Source organism: Xyrauchen texanus, chromosome 5 (assembly GCF_025860055.1).
Source record: "Xyrauchen texanus isolate HMW12.3.18 chromosome 5, RBS_HiC_50CHRs, whole genome shotgun sequence".
Classification (NCBI taxonomy): domain Eukaryota; kingdom Metazoa; phylum Chordata; class Actinopteri; order Cypriniformes; family Catostomidae; genus Xyrauchen; species Xyrauchen texanus.
The window spans coordinates 8,859,269-8,884,504 of NC_068280.1; the positions used below are offsets into that span (position 1 = coordinate 8,859,269).

General features: G+C 37.3%; 1 protein-coding gene across 2 annotated transcripts; it reads right to left on the minus strand.

Annotated features, from left to right (window-relative positions):
- Positions 1-395: 395 nt before the first annotated feature.
- On the minus strand, positions 396-23,275 carry LOC127644266 (mucolipin-1-like). Of its 2 annotated transcripts, none has more exons than XM_052127372.1 (15): positions 23,058-23,275; positions 13,993-14,231; positions 13,482-13,646; positions 12,829-12,985; positions 12,332-12,413; positions 12,142-12,238; positions 11,003-11,102; positions 10,099-10,205; positions 9,841-9,990; positions 9,622-9,723; positions 8,547-8,669; positions 7,546-7,662; positions 7,381-7,470; positions 6,834-6,964; positions 396-4,717 (listed from the first exon to the last, which is right to left on the minus strand). In XM_052127372.1, the coding sequence occupies exons 1-15, from the start codon at positions 23,098-23,100 to the stop codon at positions 4,681-4,683; spliced, it is 1,740 nt and encodes a 579-aa protein (XP_051983332.1). In that variant the 5' UTR covers positions 23,101-23,275; the 3' UTR covers positions 396-4,680. The 2 variants fall into 2 exon arrangements, with proteins under 2 accessions (XP_051983332.1, XP_051983331.1); XM_052127371.1 differs by having other exon boundaries at positions 13,993-14,234.
- Between the last annotated feature and the right edge of the window lie 1,961 nt (positions 23,276-25,236).

A 25,236-nucleotide genomic window follows, 5' to 3' on the forward strand; every position in this document is an offset into this window, starting at 1 on the left:
TAATCCTAACTTATTCAGTATGTAGCTTCTCATTTCTTAACCATGTCATAAGACATGGTTAAGAAATGAGACAAAATTATGTTACTGTGTTTCAGAAGGGGCAAATTATTGGCCTGCATCAAGCAAAGAAAACAACTAATGATATTGCTGAAATCACTGGAATTGGGTTAAGAACTGTCCAAAGCATTATTAAAACTTGAATCATAAGCTTCATAGAAGAAATGTGGTCGAAAACAAATATTTCGTGATCAGGAATCACTAAAAAGTCACATCGTAATAAATCGACAGTAAAACTCAAGGCTACGTTTAATAGTGGAAGAGAATTTCCACATGCACAATGCAACAAGAACTTACAGGATTGGGACTAAACAATAGTGACCACAAGCCTCTGGAGACATTGTTATGATCTGGGGTTACTTCAATTGGTCAGCTCAAGGCACAGCAACTTTATGCAGCAATAAAATGAAGTCAGCTGACTACCTGAATGTACTGATTGACCAGGTTATCCCAATCAATGGATTTTTTCTTCTCTGACGGCACAAGCATATTCCAGTACGACAATGCCAAGATTCACCTGGCTCAAATTGTGTGAAAAAGAGTGGTTCAGGGAGCATGAGGAATCATTTTCACACATGAATTGGCCACAGACCACAGAGTCCTAACCGTAAGCCCATTTAAAGTCTTTGGGATGAGCTGGAGAAGACTTTACGGAGTGGTTCAACTCTCCCGTCATCAATACAAGATCTCGGCCAAAAATGAATGCAACTCTGGATGGAAATAAATGTTGTGACATTGCATAAGGTTGTCTAAACAATGCCACAACAAATGTGCACAATAAAGCTAAAGGCAGTCTAGCAAAATATTAGAGCATGTCTTTTGTTTTTGGCCAGGCAGTGTAATTGCATGTAAAAAAAGTCAATTTATTCTATTCTGGAACAATAACCAAAAAAGGCTTTAGAAAATCTCTCTATTGAATAACCTAATACATATCAAAATGGTGTTATAAAACATGACTGATAGATTCAGAAAAATGTGCAATGACACTATTCAAAAAGATAAAAACAAACAAACAGACAAGATCAGAAAAATCCTCCAATTTTAAGGTCTAAATAGTAAACAGTACATTCTTGTACAACATTTCACTACCTTGGTTAACAAAAAGTATTAGAATAGGTTCTTTTTAGCAGTTTCACTTACCATTAATGAAATAAATCAGATGCACATCTGAAATAGTGATTTGGTTAACATGCACCATCAGCCCTGAGTGTGATAATGTGGCATATTTTTAACAATTTGTTTAGCTTCCTCTGTTAGTACAAGAAAGTCTTAAAGGTTTTAGAAAGTGTGCTCCGTTTACTGATTGTGTGCTTTAAATGAATTCACAACAGAAAAGCAAGAGACAACACAATATACACCAATCAGCCACAAAATTAAAAACCACCTGTCTAACATCGTGTAGGTCCCCCTCATGCCACCAAAACAGCACTGACCCATCAATGCACGGACTCCACAAGACCCTGGAAGGTTTCCTGTGGTATCTGGCACCAAGACATTAGCAGCAGATCCTTAAAGTTCTGCAAGTTGAGAGGTGAGGCCTCCATGTATTGGACTTGTTTGTCCAGCACATCCCATAGATGCTCAATCGGATTGAGATCTGGGGAATTTGTAGGCCAACTCAACACCTTGAACTCTTTGTCATGTTCCTCAAACCATTCCTGAACAATTTTTGCAGCATTATCCTGCTGAAAGAGGCCACTGCCATCAGGGAATACCGTTGCTATGAAGGGGTGTATGTGGCCTGCAACAATATTTAGGTACAGTAGGTGGTATGTGTAAAAGTAACATCCACATTAATGCCAGGACCCAAGGTTTCCCAGCAGAACATTGCCCAGAGCATCACAGTCTCCAACGGCCTGCCTTCTTCCCATGGTGCATCCTACAGCCATCTCTTCCTCAGGTACACGATGCACACACTGCTGGCGTACAGGGGTCAACATGGGCCCTCTGACCAGTCTGTGGCTATGCAGCCCCATAAACAGCAAGCTGCGATTTACTGTGTGTTCTGACACCTTTCTATCATGACCAGCATTAAGTTTTTCAGCAATTTGTGCTACAGTAGCTCTTCTGTGGATCAGACCAGACAGGCTAGCCTTCACTCCCCACGCATGCATCAGTGAGCCATGGGCATCCATGATCCTGTTGCCGGTTCACTGGTTGTCCTTCCTTGGACCACTTTTGGTAGGTACTAACCAATGAATACCTGGAACACCACACAAGACCTGCCGTTTTGGAGATGCTCTGACCCAGTCATCGAGCAATCACAATTTGGCCCTTGACAAAGTAGCTCAGATCCTTACGCCTGCCCATTTTTCCTGCTTCCAACACATGAAATTCAAGAACTGACTGTTCACTTGCTGCTTAATATATTCCACCCCTTGACAGGTGCGATTGTAACAAGATAATAAATGTTATTCACTTCACCTGTCTGTGGTTTTAATGTTGTGGCTGATCAGTGTAAATAAAACATTACTCTAGAACATGACTGAATTATATATCAAAACAACACAGTGAAATTAATTATAATAACAATAAAAACATGTTATATGACCAAAGAGATCTCAACATTACTTAACATGACTGGTCCCACTTGGTCTGTAGTTGTGTAAATGGCTTGCATCAAGCCCCAGAATTTAAATAATCATCAATACACTTCTCTTTTCAGTCAAGTATAATATAAAACATAAAATTAGGCTTGTTTGTCCCCTTAAGTGATGCTATACCCATTATATGGGTCAAGCACTTTGAATGAATTTATTCTTAAAGGAACATTCCTGGTTCAATACAAGTTAAGCTCAATCAACAGCATTTGTGGCATAATGTTGATTATCACAAAATATTATTTTGAATAAAAATAAATAAAAAAACCTTCACTGAGGCACTTAAAATGGAAGTGAATGGGGCCAATTTTTTGGAGGGTTTAAAGGCAGAAATGTGAAGCTTATCATTTTATAAAAGCAATTACACAAATTATTTAGTTAAAACCGTATTTGCGCGAAGTTGTTTAAATAATGTTTACAGCCATTTTAGGGTTTGTTGACATTAAATCATCATGGCAACAAAGTTTACACAGAAAAAGTCACTAATCACTTAATTAGTAAGTGATTTTATCACACTAAAATCAAGTTAACATATTTTGTTTACGTCTTGTGGCTATACTTCTATACGGATTGGCCCCCATTCACTTCAATTGTAAGTGCCTCACTGGAACCCAGATTTTTGCTTTATTTTAAAGAAAAGAAGGGGTAAGTAAAATTTAATGTTTGTGGTAATCAATAATTTTCCACAAATGCTGTCAATTGAGCTTAACTTTAATTGATCCTGGAATATTCCTTTGATTAGCTCTATTGTTCTAATATGAGCACAATAACCTTAATCTTATCCCAGTGTCCTTGGATCAACACAAATGCATAACATTTTAAAATAAAGCTAAAAAAGATGGGACATTGTACATTTTGTATTCTTAATGAAATATTTACATCTCTAATGTCATTTATAAAACAACATTATTGTGTGCAAAGTGAGTGATTCGATTACACTGGTTTATAGCTGTAATACAATGCATCAATCTGCCTAAAATTCACTTAAAATTCCTCTGTACTTGTATCAAAAGTTCACAAAAACATGAATATCATCATACTTAACATCACATCACATCCAACAATGAGGTATTAATTACACTTCAAATTAAAGCCATCTAAGACATCATGATATTATAAAGGCATTAACATTAAAAATTCCAGTTTTGAGGCATATATTTGCAGAACATACATTTTTATCATAAATAAGGGTACCATAAGGGTCACTATAAGAAAACAACTCTTATGAATGACTCCAGGGAGAGCTAGTTTTCTCAAGTGCTGAAAAATATGCAACATTTCCCAAGATGTTTGAATCATGTAATTTGTGCATGGTTCGGTATTTGCATTACCCATGCCTGGAACCAGCCATAATGCCTAAACTTTACCCAAAATACCTAAAGTTTTACACCTGATAAATGCTTTGGCAAGCCAAAAGCAATTCGGTCTCTGCTACAAACATCTGATTTATGTGAGATGCAGACATTACACATGACTAGATGTTAGTTACAATTCACTTGACATTTAGCAAACATGTAAAAGAGAATGAGCAGCAATAGCTATGTTTCTTTGACCACTCGCACAGCAGTGTCTCTCTCTGAGTATTTGTGAGTTATGACCCACTTGCACACTACTGCACACATACACTGAATGGACTTGTGAAATCAATATTTAGGGAATTATACTATACACAACATTTGCCTGTGTGCAGTTTCTTCTACTCTCTATCCTGTAGTATTTCCAGCATACATTAAAAGAGTACTGGGGCATCAAGCAAACTCTGGATTTAAGTTGAAATGAAACTAAAAACAAGTTGAAATAAAACTAAAAACAAGTTAAAGGTAAAACTAAAATGTTTCAGATTGTGGTTTAACTAAAATCTTATATGTGCTCCTCCACTTAAGGCCCAAAGTTAAGTGGCTGTGACTTCTTGGGTCCTTTGTCTGGAGCTTTCCTCATTTTACCATTGACTTCAGTCCTGTTGCAGTACTGCAATGTGACGAGCAGAGGAAGGTGTTGTCAGGCTTCAAGCCTCATGACTTCATTAGTTGATAAGGAGGATGTCCTCATATGTGGTTGTTCTGCAGGGTTACACAAACAGATTACAAGATAGCCTTCAGAAACCTTTAAAGGTGAAGTATGTAAAACACATTATTTTTGTTCAAATATTTTCTCATATCCCAGTGTAATGTATAGAAATAACTATAATGTAAGCCACTTGGTTCATGAGGTCAGTTTTAAAGAGTATTAACACAATGGTACTGTTTGTTTGAGTGTGGCTCGAGTAGACAGACTAGAGTGGTGATGGTACTTGTGTGGAAATCTCAAATCTAGTCTCAGATTTAACATTACTATACATTTTTTAATATAATGTCTTTTTTCGTGCCGAATTCTACATTTTGCTGCAGTTTCCTGGTGAAATTAACACTAGAGGTGCTACAACAACTGTGCGGTTTATTCACTTTCACACAAGTCACGACTACAACGACTGATGATTTTATAAACACTTATTTTTCGCTCATTTGCTCACACACTTCTATGTTATGATATGAAAACACTTTTCCTCTAAAGCATCATTTAACATTTTTTAATGACATTTTAATTCTTGTATTAAAGACTCACCAACATTTACACAACTAATCCAACGTGATTATCTTGCACAATAGTTCACCTGATAGAGTGTTGGACTTTGGACTCGGAAGACCACGGCTCGAGACCAGCGGAGCACACAAGTGGACACGTGAGAAGAAAGTGTCAAGAAATAACGTGGATGCTTTCAGAAAATGTGCCTTCCTTTCTCATTTTATTTTTGGAATCTTTCAGTTAGGTTTAGTCATTGGTTAAGGATACCGGTTTTGTGTCTACCTCTCATTTGGTTTAGGTTTAAGTTTGAGGTTGAGGTTAGGGAGATACGTTTAACTCATTAAAACCTCCATCTAATATTCACCTTAAAGGGTCATGAAACACCACAACACATTTTTTGAGATGTTTACAGGTACATATGTCTTGCACACAAGGGCAGAGATTGTCAGCATTCGTTATTTTTAATTTCAAGAGGAAACGGGTTAATTTAGAGATTTTTCTGGCCATTTTCGTCTTCCATTTCGTCGATATTGAAAATAATAAAAAACATTGTTGAGTCAAGTCAAGACTAGAGTCGCTGGTTCTCAAGTCAAAATCAAGTCATTTTCTTCATTTAGTCAAGCAAGACGTCAATAAATTTGCGATTTGAGTCATGTAACTCGAGTCCCCCACCTCTGTTATATATATATTTTTTTTTTGTGTGTGTGTTATTATGTGGGACCACAGGGCTGTTTGTTGGGGTCAGGGTGGGATTGTATTAGTGGGGTTTGAATGTAAAATGTTGATTCCATGTGTTTGGTTTTTCTTTGTCATGTACATATGAATCAATAAAAAAAATTCATTACAAAAGACATACCAACCATGTGCCTCTGTTGAAGCCATAATTTTTTGTTATTAAGATTTGTATATATATATATATATAAAAAAAAAAAATCATGTTTAATACCGGAATTTCTGAAGAACTACACTACCCATGATCCTGAAGAGAAACGATCCACCAAAAATTGCGGCCAACGAAGTATGCCAAACAAGCTCTGCAGTGACCACCCACTCCCATGATGCACTTCAAATGAGCCGGCCTCCCTACAGTTTCAAACCACTAACTTCTTTACTTATAAATCAACAACTTTAAATACTTTTCAATCATTTTTACACCTTTTGTTTCAACAAAACTATTATGGACCCTTTTCACAGACTGTGATGACATGTTTCCACCTTATTTAGCAGCATGGATCAAGGAAACTTAAAATTATTTAGTGTAAATTTATAACTTTATACATTATAAATGTATTATACATTATGCTATATTACTCTTATTAAAAACACGTTTTTAATACAGCTGCTGAGAGAGTGACAGCAAATTTGACATCTTCTCTCTTCTGAATTTCATAATCCACTGCTCTGTATTTTTCTCAATTGGAAAGTTGTGGAAACGTGACGGGTGTTTTTCTTTTGAAGTTGGAGTAAAAAGAATATTTTCTATTGTATCCCATTCACGGCTATCAAAGTTTACCCTGCAATCATTTACTTCCATGTTCCAAAACCCAGAAGTGTGAAAAGAGTCCATTAGATCTGATAGTACAAGGCATTTTCTTTGTTTCCAAGGTGACAGACCTGTCACAACAGCAGAAGATAGAGCACGGGGAGGTCTCAATTCCACGGAACTTTCCAGAGCAAGCCGTGTCCGTGCACTCAGCGATGAATGCATGCAGGTCAGTAATATGGATGGGTTCCTGAATTTGATGCTGAAAGGAAATGAAAGAATATCATGATACAAACATCCCCATTCAACATTTCCCCCAGTTTTTCATATATAAAAATCCAGATCTGTTTGATTTATTGGTAAATACTCAAAACAATTGACAAATCCCTGTTGTATTTTGTCAGGTAATAGACCGTCATTTCTGATATGTAATTTTTCATTTTCTTCAGTGCATACTTGTTTTTCTCTTTTTCCAAATAACAATTTCTGTTGAATTACTGTAATATATAACCATTAGCCTTCACCTTGAATCAAAAGTTAACTAGAAAACAAAAACAACAATCCTAGAACAATCCTAATAAAAATAGATAAAGAAGATTTAAATGACTTAATTGCTAGTTCACAAAAACATGTTATTCATTTTTATCTTTACATCTACCACAACCCCCCTTCTCTTACCTTGATGGTCTCATAAGCTCCAGTGATGAGCGCGATAAAGAGTGAGAGCACCATGTAAATAAAAAGAGAGATGAACGTGTACAAGTAAACCTGCAAAAGAACAAAGTGTCTTTAGTTTAATACTGAATGTACGTACCTGTGTGTATTGACGTGTGTTAAACTCACCTGACTGAAGACCCAAACGAGTATGCTGCTTTCTTGCATGCCACTGAAGGTCACAAACATGTCATCTCCATTGATCAGAGAGAACAGACACTCGGACACCAGCGACAGAGAGCGGAACTGAAGGAACAAAAACACAGAACACTCTAAATACAACTCTAGGTAGAGAAGACGTGCATGTTTTAGTGTCTTAGAATTATGGATATGCCAATACCAATACTGATATCAGATTCGGGTCCAATACTGTGCTTATGTACTTTTGACAATTGCGCGTACAAATGCACCAATACAAAAAATAAATAAATAAAACATACCATCTGACATACAAATAACATGCGTAAATATTCTCTGCACAAATTTAAATCACGTTATGTCCTAGTGTGATAATTAAACCGCAAAGGCTGCGATCTAATGAGATATAGTTTGCATGTGCTGTGAGACACAACAATCATTTTACAATCCAAAATACAACATTGTTGTATTTTGGATTGTACTGTAAGATTCTGTATAAAAGCACTTCATTTGATAAAATTACTACAATATTAGGTTGACAATTGAATAGACCATTTTTTTTCTCCCCTTTTCTCGCCAATTTGGTATGCCCAATTCCCAATGTGCTACAAGTCCTCATGGTGGCGTAGTGACCCACCTCAATCCGGGTAACGGAGGACGAATCTCAGTTGCCTCCGTGTTTGAAACCCTTAATCTGCCTATTTTATCACCTAGCTTGTTGAGCGCATTACCGCGGCATCCACGCACAACTCACCACAAGCCCCACCGAGATCGAGAACCACATTATAGCGAACACAAGGAGGTTACCACATGTGACTCTACCCTCAATAGCGACCGGGCCAATTTGGTTGCTTAGGAGACCTGACTGGAGTCACTCAGCACACCCTGGATTTGAACTCGCGACTCCAGGGGTGGTAGTCAGCTTTAATATTAGCTGAGTTACCCAGTTTCTGTCAATCACACTCTCCACCAATCAGGCTTGATCTGCGTACCTTAACATGATAGGGTCCAAGCACAATCCACCCACAGAAGCAATAGCCGAAGTAGATCACCGCTACACAGCAACAAAAGCGGATCACATTGGGGAATGCAACTCGTAATGTGACAATGAGAATCTGAGGAAGGAAAACACCATATAAATTACAAATACCCCAACTTACAAAATAACATCTTGCTAGTTTTTAAATAAGTTTTAACGTATGTTGCTGTGATGTCCTTGAAAGATGAGCTCATATTTTAGGTAATGTTCACATTTAAGGTATGACTGTGTGTAATTTATGTTGTAGAACAAAATGTCCACGTATCGTCATGTAATGTTTACCACAGACCATGTTTTACACATAAGTTCAAAAACTCCTTAGGAAAATCCAGAGGGCACCAATGGCGAATTAGACAAATTGAGGTCATGGCTGAACAGCTCTATTAGCAAACAACATGGTGAAAAGGCATATTATCTGTTGCTCCCCTCCCTAAATCATCTTCCTTATCCCCAAACATCCTTGGTTGTGTGCCATCTGGCTTGAATTTTTACACTTCGAAGGAGGAGGAATATCGGAGAATTCACGTTTGTGTTACAAGGACAAGTGGCTGGCGTTTATTTATATTTTTTTGTGCAGCCGGAGATTTCACTAAATAGGCTGTACACTAAAGCCTATTGGCTATTTTAAAAAATGGGATGAGACTTTCGACATGCCAACCACCACAATTCCTATTTCAGTAGGATAAACGTCAAAACAGTGAATCGAACAGCGCTCGTCAAGGCACTTCACTCTTAAGTATCTCCATGTCCCATCCAAAATCTAAAGGGGACTGTGCCTTCTCTGTTGGGGCAACTTGTCTTTGGAATAGTTTGCCTCTTCATATTAGATCTTGTGCCACAACTGATGTTTTTAAATCTCATTTGAAGACTAATTTTTTCTCCCTTGCCTATAAGTGTGCCTAGCGTGTAACCACAGTTAGTCTTGTTGTTATTGTTATCTCTTGTGTAAAGCACTTTGGTCAAAATGTGTAGTTTTCAATGCGCTATATAAATAAACCTTGATTGATTGATTGATTGATTGATCTCACATTGTATTTCTGAAAGAAGGTGAGGTAGCGAATAACTCCAACCCAAACCAATAACGTCGATGTGCCCAAGAGGATCCCACATTCATCGTAGGATGAGAGTCTCTGAGGGTTGAAACAGATTCATGAAATATCAGGACATGATTGTTTGGTCCCCTCCAATTACATAAAGTTTAAGGGATTTCAGCTTAAAACCAGATGTTGTCATAACGCTTGACTGACCTTTTGCTCAATGCCGATCTTGATGATGGAGCCCGTGATAGTGAGCACATCACTAATGATGAGCAGAATATACCATCCATTAATAAACTCCATTCTGTCTCCCCAATGGACAGCACGTTTCAGAGAGCTCTTAAAGAACTTCAAATACTCCTGAAAAGAAAGAGAAAGATAGAATATTACACATTGAGAGCCACTGTTCTTGTGTTAAAATAAATAAGTTTGCACGTTAATGAGAATTTATTTGATAAGATATCTTACATTTTGAAGGATAATGCCTCTGATGATAGAGCGACCACAGAGGACCAGAGAAAGAGCACACACAACTGCAACCACCCCATCAAACCACACACGAAAATAGCTTTCAGCTGGAGAGTGAGATACAGGTTGACGGACAGAGAGTATATAACAAATGAGTACAAGACATATAGTGAATTTCCACTATGTAAACAATACAGTAAATCTGGGCACGTATTCACAAAAAATCTTAATGTTAAAAGTAGGTCCTAACGCAGAAATTTAGGAGCAACTCTTAAACATTAAGGGAGTGTCACTCCTAATTATTGGATTAGTACATTTTCATCTAAGATTAATTTATGAAGCATTTTAACACAAAAGTAGCTCCTAACCCCACGACAGCTTAGAATTCATCCTGAGGACTTCTAAATTCTTAAGATTGACTCACAAATGATACACAGCATGGCTAATGAGGTTAATCCACATTCAAAAACAATGTATTAGAATTAGAGTTGTCAAAATTAATGTGTTAATGCATGCGTTTTATTAAAAAATGTTTAACGCGTTCATTTTTCTTAATTGTGATTAACGCATTTACTGTTAATACAGCATAAACACTGGTTTGAAGGGCGGAACCTTTGTAAAGTGTCCGCCCGGAGTATTACACTGATACACGTGTACTACTCGACAAACACCAGAGCCCTTCTACCAAGTAGAGTCTACAAGCCTAACGTGAAATAGCACAACACGGCGGTTCCATAGACAAACACGCTAATTGACCGTTATGCTCTCTTCTATGATGGAGCCTCAGAGGTTGTTATCTCAGTAAATAATCGACTCCCACCCTCCCTTCCTTCCTTCACTTCACTTCACTTGGCCTGATCTGAAAAAAAGAAAAGAAAAAGGAATTTAAAAAGTAGAGCCTTACCTTGTCCAGACACACTTGGGTCTGTACATTCCTTAATGGAGGCCTGATTATCCAGACTGATCTTAACTTTACCACTGTGGGCTTTGTTATCCAGCAAAATCTGAGCACAAAATAGGAAAAAAGGCATACATACATCCATGTATGTATACTATAATTATTTGATGCACAAACCTACTAACACTAACCACATACAACAGTAACCTTATATTTACAGTAGTTATACTGTATTTAGTTAATTATATATAGAATATATAGAAATATATAGAATATCTTATATTGAATGACATTTTTTATATACAATTCTATTCATAATTTTAATTTGAGTATAATTACATTATATGTATGTATGAATTTATGTACTGTATATCTTGTACATAAAAACATCCGTTTTATAAAACGTATGTTAATATATTGGAAAATTCTGTATGTGTGTATGTACACACATACAGAATTTTCCAATATATTAACATACGTTTTATAAAACAGATGTTTCTACACTGCCTGGCCAAAAAAAAAGAAGACTCTCTCGTCATCAATACAATATCTCTGCCAAAAATGAATGCAATTCTAGACAGAAATACAGGCTGTGACGTTGCATAAGGTTATCGAAACAATGCTATGACGAATGTGTGCCGCAATCACAGCTAAGGGCAGTATTGACGGTATTTATTCAAACCACTCCATAAAGTCTACTCCAGCACATCCCAAAGACTTCAATAAGTTTAAGGTCAGGACTCTGTGGTGGCCAATTCATGTGTGAAAATGATTCCTCATGCTCTCTGAACCACTCTTTCACAATTTGAGCCAGATGAATCTGGGCATTGATGTCCTGGAATATGCCTGTGCCATCAGGGAAGAAAATATCCATTGATGGGATGACCTGGTCATTCAGTACATTCAGGTACTCAGCTGACTTCATTTTATTGCTGCAACCCCAGATCATAGCAATTATTTAAATCCAAACGGCAACTTGTATTTTGGCCAGACAGTGTATATTCATGATTATATATTGTCCTTCCATGGTACACATAAGCTGATGCTTTTCCATATCAAGTTGCTGTTAATTGTTCAGTCTAGATTTTTGGAGGGTTTAAAGCATTTTTTTCTGAGCAAAAATGGCATTCTACATGCCAACTCACCATGATGAAGAAAGTGTAACAGTCTGGAATTTCATTGTGTATGATGGTCTGAAGATTTATGGCCTTCAGCTGAAACTGTATGGTGACATTAATGAGCCTGAGGGAGAATGTGTTAATATAAGATCAAATTATTATTGAAATACAAGAAACTGCAATAGATGTTACACAATAAATGTCCTGTTGAACTTACTTTTGAAACTTGAGGGTGAAATTCCTGTAATCACCACCCAGACCTGCTGTGGGACTGGACAAAGGGTTCACACCAATACAGTCTACAAAAAATAGAGAAATGTATTAGTCTTCCATGAGAAAGACTCAACTGCAAGTCTCCCACCAGCTGTGTTGTAGTGGTTATAAGAAGACAAGTTTGGTAAACAGATTTCTTTTTTTAGAATTACAAAAGAAAGTGATTCCTGTGGTTCAATCAGTGACGGGGAACCAAGACACAAAAAACAGAAGGAAAAACAGTGAGTGACAAGGTGCAAAAGAGGATGTGAGATAAAACAAATTATGTCTTATAAGGTCATTTTGTGTCAAAGTGTTAATAAACAAATATTAAATTTCCTCAAATCCTTTCCTTGATGCTGTGCACACAATGTTTCCAACTTTTCTCTTGATTCTCTGAATAATCAGTTGAACTAGAAACAGGGACAAACTGGGAGGAAAGAAAGGCAGAAAAACAGTCACCTGTGACCACATGTGGGTCAATGATGAAGGTGTCATTAGCTGGGTCAATCCGGCCCTTTTTATAATACTGTTGACACAGAGAGAGCGCGCTCCCATTCACACCAACACCGTAAACATACGCATAGCGACCCACTGTCGTCTCCGGCAAAGCCAGATACTGAAAGATATGAGAAAAGGAACACAGAAAATTGGATTTAAATAAGTGCTAAATGAAGAAATGGTGTTAAAAGTGTTTTGACAATTGTAAAATAATGCCTGATGGGTACAAAAAAGTTCCACAGCAATCATTTCTTAGCAAAAATACACAGTTTAACAAAACAAGCAAAACAATGAAATCTACTAAATTGGTTTCCGAAGCCAAACATAAGCAGACTTCTGTTATGAGCCACTGTCCAAATATATCCTTTAAAGTAAATCTAGCCTTAGTTAGAAATTACAAAAGAATTATATGATTTATATTGAAAATCACACCTGAATAGTTTAATGGTAAAATACTGCACTGTATAATAGAGTTTAATACCAGGAGTATGGTGGGAAATCTGTATTTATTTGTACAAAATGGACATATTGGGTCTTCAAGGGATGGGTTCATTTCAGTAAAAGACACTACCTCAGGACATTGAGTGCATGTTTTCCTCAAAATTAGACATTACCTGTTCTACTGTGTAGAATATATGATCATAAACATCACTCTGCCTGTAAACCGCAAGCACGTCATCTGAATCATCATAGTCTTTGAGGAAGATGTGTTTAAACGAGGCTGTGTTCTCCTCCTTAAACGTCACCACCATCTCATTGCTTAATCCAAAAAGCACCAGCTAGAGACAAGGGAAGCACAGAGAGAGAGAGAGAGAGAGAGAGAGAGAGAGCGCATAAGACATAGTGCGAGATTAAGTGTACTTTGGCCCCTAAAACTAGCTAAAACTATGTGACACAAGAGTGTGAGCCTGAAGGTAAATTCTGATTACTTGCTTTCATTCAGAGTGGTGGACACATCATAGCTGCTAAAGAGCAATTTTGTGGCTAAAGTGAGACTTTAGTCTCAACACAGTTTTAAACTTCTGCAAAAGGCTCGTGAGATGTGGGTTCACAACAAAAGTCTCTAATCAACACAACACTACAATGACAAACCAAAAAAGATTCTAGAAAAATCTGCACAAATACCTGTACAGTTACTAGAAAAATCTTCAATATTTGCAGAACCAGTTTAAAAGGTTTTCTTCCTTTGGCCTGGTACTTTTCACAGGGGCTCATAAAGAAATATTTTAACTTCCTGCGCAATGCTTCTTCTTCCTGTTCAGCACTTATCCAGCTGTCTGTTAACGGGGTCGATCTGGGGTTGCTATATTCATCCTTGCAGTCAATGGAACCATAATGAGTCACTGGAAACTGTAGTCTATCCTCTTCTGAAAGGAAAACAGAGAGGTGAAGATAGTACCAAAGGGACGCAATGTAAATTGGATTTGTAGGAAAACCTGATAAGCAGCCACTGATACCAGACTTTCAATTATATTCACGCAGACAGCTTTTCTTCTGTGGTACTTACACTCCATTAAAACACCACTTGTTAATTTGATTCAAATTGTTGCATAATAAATTGCGCTTCATCCGCAACCTCTTCATTGTCAGGCATCTTCTTAAAAGGTGATCAACAACAAGCAAAACACAAGTTTGTTGGTGTTTGTTGTAACAGTGAGAACTGGCCTTAAAAGGCCATTTAGTGGTTGTAAATATATAGAACTCTATTAATAAAACTACTAAATAGCACTGATTGCTTAGAACAATTATCAGACCCCGGTCGATGCATCTTACTTGACGCCATCTGATATGATAGAAAGGGATTATCTTTAAGATTTTGGAAATATACGGGTTCGGGAATACTTTTATTGGATGGATTAAGTTACTTTATAGACACCCGTTAGCATCAGTACAAACAAATTTATTCAATTCAGATAATTTTACTTTGGATAGCCGCCATAAGAAAGGAGGATGATTTAAACAGATGATATTTTATTATTAGTCTCCAAAACTACTAGATCTATGACTTGCCTCCACAGAATCATTCATTCCTTTTCTTAATTCTCAGGATACATCAATTGGTCTAAATCCCAAGCTTTGGCTCTGACAGCATAATGCCCTGTAATGGCTTTTCAGCGGCCCAAAAAGGGCATAAGTATTTGGGCATTTTAATTTGTGTGATTTAGTTAGTAAATTTTGACCATTTAATAAAAAAGGTTTTCGAGCGATGTGGGCAGGTGGGCTTCAATACATTTATCTATGATTGGGAAGGTTAATGTTATTTGTGAATGTCATTGTGCTGCACCCATGTTCAGAGAGTGATGCGATAAAACTATCGCACCTATTTATAAACAAAAAACTGTCAACGTTGCAAGCGCATAACTTCGGAGCGATCCAGGTTTGCAGCCTTTCATATTGTGGTGCTCCATCATAATTCATAATGCAACACCTTTGATAAGAACTGCAGAAGTAGCAAAAATGCTTTGTGTAATGCAACCTGCTGCAGGATGAAGAGAAACGTTTAAACACCTGTTAGATCTCTCATCTCAATCTCTCTGGGTGCTCTGTCTGACCTATACAGGTATTCTCTGCCATGCGAATCAGTCAATTTTAATATGTAATAATATACAAACATAAAAGTTATTTGGTTAATGATAATATAAACACCATAATATTAACAATGTACATAAAATGAAAATATATTATCCATCTTAAATTTCATGGGTCAGTCATAAATAAGGTTTTCCATAATGAAAATGGAAAATCAACATACCGGTAATCTAAATAAATTAAAATAAAATAATTCTCAGAACATACCAAACATTTTGAACACATCCACATTTTTTATTTAATAACTAAAATGTCAGGTCATAAAGTAAAAAGTAGTATCATATTTTCACCAGATTAATTTGTATTATTATTATTATAATTATTTAAATATGAAAAAAAAAAGTGTGTTGCGGTTAAAGTAATTTTAACAAATACTATACATTTTTATGTCATGAATATTATGATTTTTATTTTAGTGGGTTCCATCTGACATTTGATATCCTGCTGGGACATGCCAAATGTCTCTATATCTTTTCAGGTATGGAAGACTAGATGAGGACATGTTAAGTGTAAAGGTGTGGTGTTGTTGATTAATGTTGATAAATCTTCAATCTTGATAAAAGTTCACAATTACGTTATTTGTCAACAACCCACATACAGTATTAAATAAACAGGGTCATTTCTAAGGATTTTTTTTTAATTTTTATGCATTTTGTTAACATTAAACAGCCACTTTTACTGCAAATTATAGAAAACACATCAGCAAATTTTTTTATTATTATTTCTCTTTCCGGACAAGTAACTTTTTTACTTGGACAAGTGAATGACCAATTTACTTTTCTGAAGGACAAGCACATCACAATGCTTAATGTCGAGCCCTTTAACTAACCTAGAAGCTCATCTAAAACATAACCATCCCATCCTGTTCTCCTTGTTACTTATATCTAACTTATTCCTAATATGTTACTTTGCACTTTTTGTTAACAAAGATCCAAACCATTGAGAAACTGGATAGGCAGTATATTGCCTTTTAAGAAATTAACGATTCTCTATACCCCTGTGCCAAATTTTTTATATTTGAGAGCCCAAAAGAGTCTTTCATTATTGTTTTGTTTGTGTGATTTTATTTTATTTCTGTTTTATTTAGGATATTTTTTTTTAACATTTCAATCCTAATGTTTGAATATTCTTAAGAATTAAAACTTCATTGCTCTTTGAAAGGGTGAACTTGCATTATTATGCTATTATATTATAATTATATCAGTGGCATAAAATGACAATAATATCATTTATCGCAATTATTTCTGGAAATATTAATCATCCAACAAATGTAGTAATCGTGACAGGCCTAGTCCTGACTATACTTTGTGATCAGTTGAATGCCACTATGGTGAATTAAAGTAACAATTTCCTTCCGAAACAGCAAAATCTCTACATTATTCCAAAATTTTGGCCACCAGTGTATGTGTCTCATGATCTTAAAAACCTTCTGACCTAATGGCTTATGCTTAAATGCTTGAAATTAGTGTAACCAAATATAAATTGTGCATGCTCTACACAGCATAATTCCTATATTTTCATTTTAGGATTTTACTATTATTCTAAAAAGTGGAAAATCATAATAATCAAGAATGAGATGTGTTGGGGATTTGGACATTTTTGACTGCTAGTGTACAGGCCTTTGATGTCCTGATGGCAGCTCAACAAATTACAATGTCTACAGATGCAAAAGACATTTGGTATTGAATTAAGCATGCTTTTCATATCTCTCCACTCAACAGCCCAAACTCTAGATTAACTTGTGTTAGAAGTACAAGTTTGCGAGATTAAAAAAAAAAGAAAAAAACACTGGAAAGGGTGGTTAAAGTTGCCTTAGCTAGAGCCTCAGGACATGAACATTATTCTACTTTAGTATTTCAAAGATAGTCTATACACACATGACCCGAAAGAACTAATGAGAGTTGTCTTGTACAAAGTGAAGTGAACGCACTTGAGGAATGTTCTAAAGGTTTGAGGCCATCTTCACATAAACACCCTTAGTAACATTTATTACTGTACACCACTGCACATAGCAGCCGTAGCAGCCATATCACCCTGCAGCTCTTGCCTGGTTGCCCACTACAGCTAAGCAGGATTGAGCCTGGCCAGTACCTGGATGGGAGACCTCCTGGGGAAAACTTAGATTGCTGCTGGAAGTGGTATTAGGGAGGCCAGCAGGAGGTGCTCACTCTGCGGTCTGTGTGGATCCTGATGCCCCAGTATATTGACTGGGACACTATACTGCAAATGAACCCTGTCTTTCAGATTAAATCATTCATTAAAAAAAAAATCCCAGGCACTTCTCATAAAGAGTAGGGGTATAACCCCAGTGTCCTGGCCAAATACCCTCCATTGGCCCTTATCAATCATGGCCTCCTAATAATCTACATCCCTGAATTGGCGGGCTCTACTGTCATCTCCACCAATAGCTATGGCTGCTGTCACATCATCCAGGTGGATGTTGCACACTGGATGTTAAAGAATTTTGCCTCAAAACACAATGTGTTTTGTTACTGTATAACAAGAACAATTTTAATGCAGTCTACTGGAGTGATAGGAAACTTGACCTCAAAATTGCAAATGCGGGTGTCTGAAGTTGCTCACGAGAATTGAAGTGTGACTAAAACCGATAGCGTCAAACAATCATATGCAGAAATATCCAGTTATACAGGTAGTCATATTTTCTGAGCACAGGCCTGCAATGGCTCCTCACATGTTCTTGCTGTCACAATAAGTCAAGGCTATGACTACCAGCATGTTATTATATTGTTATATCAAAGATGACATCAAGGTTTGCCAGTCTGCCCTGGACTTCACACACACACACACACACACACAACCACATGCAAATACAAAGAAACAGGTTCACTTTCCTCAGAATCAAAATAAAAGATAGAGTATGTGGATACATAAGGACATACAATTAAGTAGGATTAACTGACATCAGACCATTGCATTATTGTAAATAAACGCACACCTGAGATTTTAATGCAGCCATGACGAGAAATGGAGGGGCACTAGAGACCTGAACGGGACAGATTTTTCAGTCCTGCTCCCGCCAGTTCTCACGAGATTATGTCCCGCTCCCGCAAAAAATATATCTCATCTTCTCCTGCCCGCAACTTTCACATTTTATCCCACTCCTGCCCGCAAAAGCCTGCATGAAAAGGTATGCTTGGATTTGCTTCTGCCTGCTCCTGTGATATCAGTTTTTTTAAAAAAGCAAACACCACAGATATCGTCAGCCGAAAAAAGAATGAAGCATCAATAAAAACTTTCTCAGGCTTGAGGAATATTTATCAGTCATAATTAATCAGGCTATTATGGGCATAAAATGGTGCAACAGGTTCTTGAAAGATCTGTCAGCCAATCAGAACCAAGAATTCAACAATACAGTAGTATAAAAGAGTAATACATAATAACAATAATAATAAACGTCTACACCTAATCTAAAGGCTAATTCTGGATTAATCTACAATTCTCAGATTTTTGAGAAACTTGTTTTTTACGGCCAATATAATTTATGTGAAAGGAAAGTGAAAACAGGTGGCAAATGTACTTCAAGTACTGTAATTGGATTAAAGTGGTCATGACATCTTTTGACATTTAAGAGGTCATTGTACTATAAAAACAATCAACATGTTTCAAAACTTTCTCCTAGGCCTGTCACGATTATTAAAGAATAGTCTAATTGCGGTTATTTGATCTAACCGCAGTTATTTGACATAACCGCAATTATTGGGCACTTTAAATTTCATTCACATTTTACTGTCCAAATAATGGCACGAATGGCGTGTTTGAGAGCTTCTTTCAATTGAACTCCAACAGTCTTAATGAGCCACACTGTGGACTGCACTGATTGAAGCTCCTGAAGAGCGCGTGAAGATTAACCTGCTTCTGAACTAGACTTGAGGCACTGCCAAACTCACAGGAAAATATATACAAGGATTTTAGTGAATGCAAAGCACTCCGGTTTCACTTTAATTTAATGATTGTGTAATAGCAAATGTTATTTGTTGTTGTGGGTTCATACACGGAATGTTAATGACATGCAGTGTCACAGAGGACAGAGGTTTTATGAAGCACATAGCCCTTTTCAACGGCACGGTTCGGGTTCCTGGGCAATTGCGAATTCTGAACCGTTCCACAGCCGTGTGTTTCCACCAAAGAAAAAGCCTTTCCCAAAAGACTATGAGGAGATACAGCAAGAAATGATGCATGCCGGTGTTGGGTGTCCTCTGTATCTGATCCAAGTAATTTATTAGATTTGCAAAATGTATTAGATTTCTGTACACTCTTCTTGCCTATTTTACCAGTTAGTCACTTAGTTAGGAAGATCACGGCAATCAGTAAAGTAAACTGGTGGGATCCTCAATCAAGATGTAAACATAACATTATATTCAATGGAAAATATTCAAATATAACCATCTGCGACATCAATTTTAATAACGATTCCACTGTTTAGCCTCATTAAAAAAATCATAAAAATATTGTCATTTCGTTACCTGTCGTTTTGTGTGTAGATGTCATATCTGGCAATCTTGTTGAGCAATGTAATAACGTTGGGTTGAATTTATCTTTTTTTAAATATGTCCTCAAAAACACAAGTAAAAGTTGTACACAAACACAGTGACGTGCCATATATGAGGTAGTCATGTAAGAATACCACGTAGCCAAATAACCCGTGACATCCAAGTTCGGATTTCAAATCAGTAGAAAAGGGCGTCCGATTTACGATAGGCTCCAGATTGCCCGGGCCGTGAACCAGCAAAGCACAGGCTCGGCACGAGAACCAACACAATTTCAGTGGAAAAGGGCTATCATGCACCCAAGACAAAAGCATGACAATTAATCATCATAATCGTGAGAGCCCTAAAACAGTCAAACAGCCGGGTGCTTCTAATTTCCAAAATTGTGCATCCTTGTTTCCTTGCTCCACCCACTTAAGAAATGAGGAAAGGAGCCAAGGAATCAAAAGCCAGACAGATTTGTGAAAGTAAATGTCCTACTCACTCATTATTTCAGAGCGTGTTTTTGTGCAGCTGCATTACCTCTTTGCACTTGACGTTAGATTGCTGAAACTTTATTAATTTATATTTTCATAATAAATCCAAATAATTTAAGATGCCCTGTTGAAGTTTGTCAATTATGGTTTATGTAAACTGCAAAGGTGATATATGAATAACAAATATTGTGTCAGATGTGAAGGGGAGGAGAATTAATCCGTGCGTCAGGTGTTTCGAACAAAAAGTCTTCCGCATAGGATGCTCCCGTTTCCTCCATTCATTATTTTCCTCAAAATTCTACAAACAATACCCCATAATGACAACGTGAAAGAAGTTTGTTTGAAATCTTAGCAAATGTATAAAAAAAATAAAAAATAAAAAAAATAAATTAAAAAAAATCACGTTTAATTATTCACAGCCTTTGCTCAATACTTGGTTGAAGCACCTTGGGCACCAATTACAGCCTCAAGTTTTTTTTTGTTTATGATGCTACAAGCTTGGCACACCTATTTTTGGGCAGTTTCTCCCATTCTTCTTTGCAGGACCTCTCAAGCTCCATCAGGTTTGATCAGTCTGTCAGTGCACAGCCATTTTCAGATGTCTCCAGAGATGTTCAATGGGGTTCCAGTCTGGGCTCTGGCTGGGCCACTCCAGGACATTCACAGAGTTGTCCCATAGCCACTCCTTTGTTATACTGGCTGTGTGCTTAGGGTTGTTGTCCTGTTGGAAGATGAACCTCTGCCTCAGTCTGAGGTCCAGAGTGCTCTAGAGCAGGTTTTCATCAAGGATGTCTCTGTACATTGCTGCATTCATCTTTCCCTTGATCCTGACTAGTCTCCCAGTTCCTGCCGCTGAAATCCCCACAGCATGATGCTGCCACCACAATGCTTCACTGTAGGGATGGTATTGCCAGGTGATAAGAGGTGATAGGATAATTCAGGCTAAAGAGTTCGATCTTTGTTTCATCAGACAAAAGAATTTTGTTTCTCATGGTCTGAGAGTCCTTCCGGTGCCTTTTAGCAAACTCCAGATGGGCTGTCATGTGCCTTTTACTGAGGAGTGGCTGCCATCTGGCCACTTTACCATTCAGGACTGATTGGTGGAGTGCTGTAGAGATGGTTGTTCTTCTGGAAGGTTCTCATCTCTCCACAGAGAAACTCTGGTGCTCTGTCAGAGGGACCATCGGGTTCTTGGTCACCTCCCTGACTAAGGCCCTTTTCCGCTGATTGCTCAGTTTGGCCGGGCAGCAAGCTCTAGGAAGAGTCCTGGTGGTTCCAAACTTCTTCCATTTATGTATGATGGAGGCCAATGTGCTCATTGGGACCTTCAATGCTGCAGAAATTGTTCTGTACCCTTCCCCAGATCTGTGCCTCGATACAATCCTGTCTCGGAGGTCTACAGACAATTTCTTGGACTTCATGGCTTGGTGTGTGCTCTGACATGCACTGTTAACTGTGGGACCTTATATAGACAGGTGTGTGCCTTTCCAAATCATGTCCAATCAACTGAATTTACCCCAGGTGGACTCCAATCAAGTTGTAGAAACATCTCGAGGATGATCAGTGGAAACATGATGATGGAAACACCTGAGCTCAATTTCGTTTTTTTATTTTTAATACGTTTGCAAAGATTTCAAACAAACTTCTTTTACATTGTCACTATGGGGTATTGTTTGTAGAATTTTGAGGAAAATAATTAATTTAATCCATTTTGGAATAAGGCTGTAACAACAAAATATTGAAATAGTGAAGCGCTGTGAATACTTTCCAGATGCACTGTGTGTGTGTGTGTAATTATATATCACACACACACACACACACACACACACACACACACACATATATACACTAATATTGCAAGTCATTCTCAAGGAACATATTAAAATAATGTGTTATGGCCCCTTTAAATACTAGTTTTATGAGAAATTGCCTAGTCATGCTATGATTTCCGAGTACAAAGGCTTTAGGAGTTCATAAACACACAGTCAGGTCTTTTTATAACATGGGATTAAGGTCAAGAGGAAGAAAAAACGAAAACATAAGCATATTTCAAAACAAGTCAGATACAAAAACAATTTAATAACACAGCAGACTAGCACATCTTGTGATCTAATTCTAATACTGAAACACCTCAAAATATGCACTGCAACCTAAAGGAGCTCTGTCAGTTAACAACATGTGAAACAGACTGTAAATAGTGACCACTATTTTAAAACAGTGCTGACTAGCTTAGGTTGGCTTTACACACTATTCAAAACAAAAAATGGGACTGTGGAGGGTTTTTTTTTTTTTACATTTTGACTTAGAAACAGCACTAAAATGGTCTGAATCCTACAGCACCCACAATAAGCCCATTCCTCTTGTCTTTGACACCCAATATGCTTGGACATCCTTCCAATCAATCCAGCACTTTCCACCACAACAAAAACAAATACGTAATCTAAATAAACTAACAAATAACTTGAAAATAATAAAATAGGCTACAATATTTATAAGTGTGTCGTACAAAACCCAGGACTAGATGTGCTGTTGCGATGCACTCAACACTGATTATATTGGAAGAATTCTTGTTTATCGCGTCAAGTCGAGAACAGTGTAAAGAGATTCGATAACTCACCAGAAGAAACGTGATTGGCTTTATTCGTGTCCACTGCGGCCATGTCAGCGTTTTAAACTGACTTGGAGAGTCCGTCGGCATTAAAATCGTAGTTTAATTCACAACATTAGAAATATCCTAATGTCTAAAACCTGAAAACTATGGTTCTCTAACGGATGCCCCTCTGGTTACTGCATGTTTACAAGTATCCACTCATCAGTAGCATTTTGTTTCCTGAGCACGTGCAATCATGTGACTAAATCATGTGATAGACTCTGACCCTTTTTTAGCAAGTCAGTCCACTCGGCGGACCTCCTTGGAACGCTCTCGGTCAGGCTGGGTATTTTTCTATGTGAAGTGCAGCTCCTAGGACTATCTACTTGAATGGGGAAAGACCGAAATCTCCAAATCGGTTAGTCAAGATTACGATCAAATAACATAGTTCAAAACAGCAGTAAAATTTGACAACATCGGTATAATATATTGTGTTGTTTACCTCAGATTACCCCCCAAAAAAAGCAATTTCCCGTCTTATATAGCTAATGCGCATGCGTGATCAATGCCCAAACTTTCCAATTGCCCTTTTAACTTAATAGGAAATCATTTCAGCGAGTAAACATTAGTCATTCAATCTCCGAGTTTATATCTGAAATCTGCACATACATCCCTACAACGCAAACGTCCTACACATGTAATTATTTATTTACATAAAGTCGTGAATTTTTCCTTTTTCTTGAAAGTCATGGCGATTTATGTGTATCTATATCATAAAGTATCCACCACAAACAAACTTAATCGGTGAACAGATCGGCTGAATGTAAACAAGTTCACTGAAACTGAGGTAAGATACAAACAAACATTTTCAGACTTATTCTAAGTATTTGTTCAGAGTTACATATTTTATATTTTCTTCCAAAAGTGCCTTGTTCTCATGGTCACTTGAATAAGAGCATCCATGTATGTATGACATGTATGACAACAGCAAGCGCAAGCACTTCAATATGAAAACATTTTAGGCCAATTCAAAATCTCGGTTTGGGTTTTTAAGGACCCCCCGTGGCACCCCAACATTACTTGTGGACAGTTTCGCCGATATCTTCTCCCTCGTAACAAATAGGCTATTGTCCATAACGAGCTAATAAAACATTAAGCATAACTAGAGGGCAAAATTAAACTGTCATATCCAGAGGTCGGAGACGGTGAAACAGCTGTGTTTTCACCTGTCAGTCATTGCTGCTCTATGACAGTTTGGGCACACCAAGATGGCCGCTTGAACAATTCCGGTGGCTTCAATGCTGGCTGTTTAACGATGCGTCAGCGATCCAGTTCAATAACCACCTTCTTCCTGAACTCGGATGTGTTCCACAATTCAAATATAATGGCATTGCCTCACCTTAGTGTATAGATCAGTGTTTCCCAACCACTGTGCCCGTGAAAGATTGTCAGGTGTGCCTTGGAAAATTATACAATTCCACAAAATAAATAAATGCATGAAAATAAAAATAATGATAATAAATTCAGGGATCTAAACTCCTCACATTTCGGAGAAATTCACCATTTTGAAACCATAATCGGCCACTTTTGTGACTGTGAAGAGCAATGATTAATGTGCAAAAGTGACTGATATTTATAGGCGTTAAGGGTCTTTCACATGAATCGCTTCAGCGCTGCAGAATACACTAAAGTGACTTTACACCAAAATTTGTTTTTTTTTTTTTGCTTCACCAATAATGTCTTTGAGAGTACTAAGCAACAATAATATTTAAATTGTGAAGACACATTGAAAAATGTCTCATAATTTCTTTTAATTAAATATTACCTTATCGTTTACGAGATATAGAACTAAATTCACCAAGATAACGCTTAGACCTAAATATAAATGAGTCCTTTTATTACTTTCTGCTATCAAAGCAAACTCAAGCTTTTTTTCTCTCTTCCAAATACAAGTTTTCAATGTTTAATTGTGCACACCTCCCACTATTTTACGTGGCAAACTCATAAAACCGCCCCTCTGTGACGCTTTCTGCAACTCTTGTCATGTGGAGGGCAATGCAGCGCTTGACGCTGGCGTTGAATGGAGCGTTGACGCCTCGACTCCACTCGTGTGAAATGCACTTCACCATGATGAAAGGACATTATTGAAACACAAAATTATTATTATTTGTCTATTATTGTGGTCTTTTCTGATAAAAGACATGCT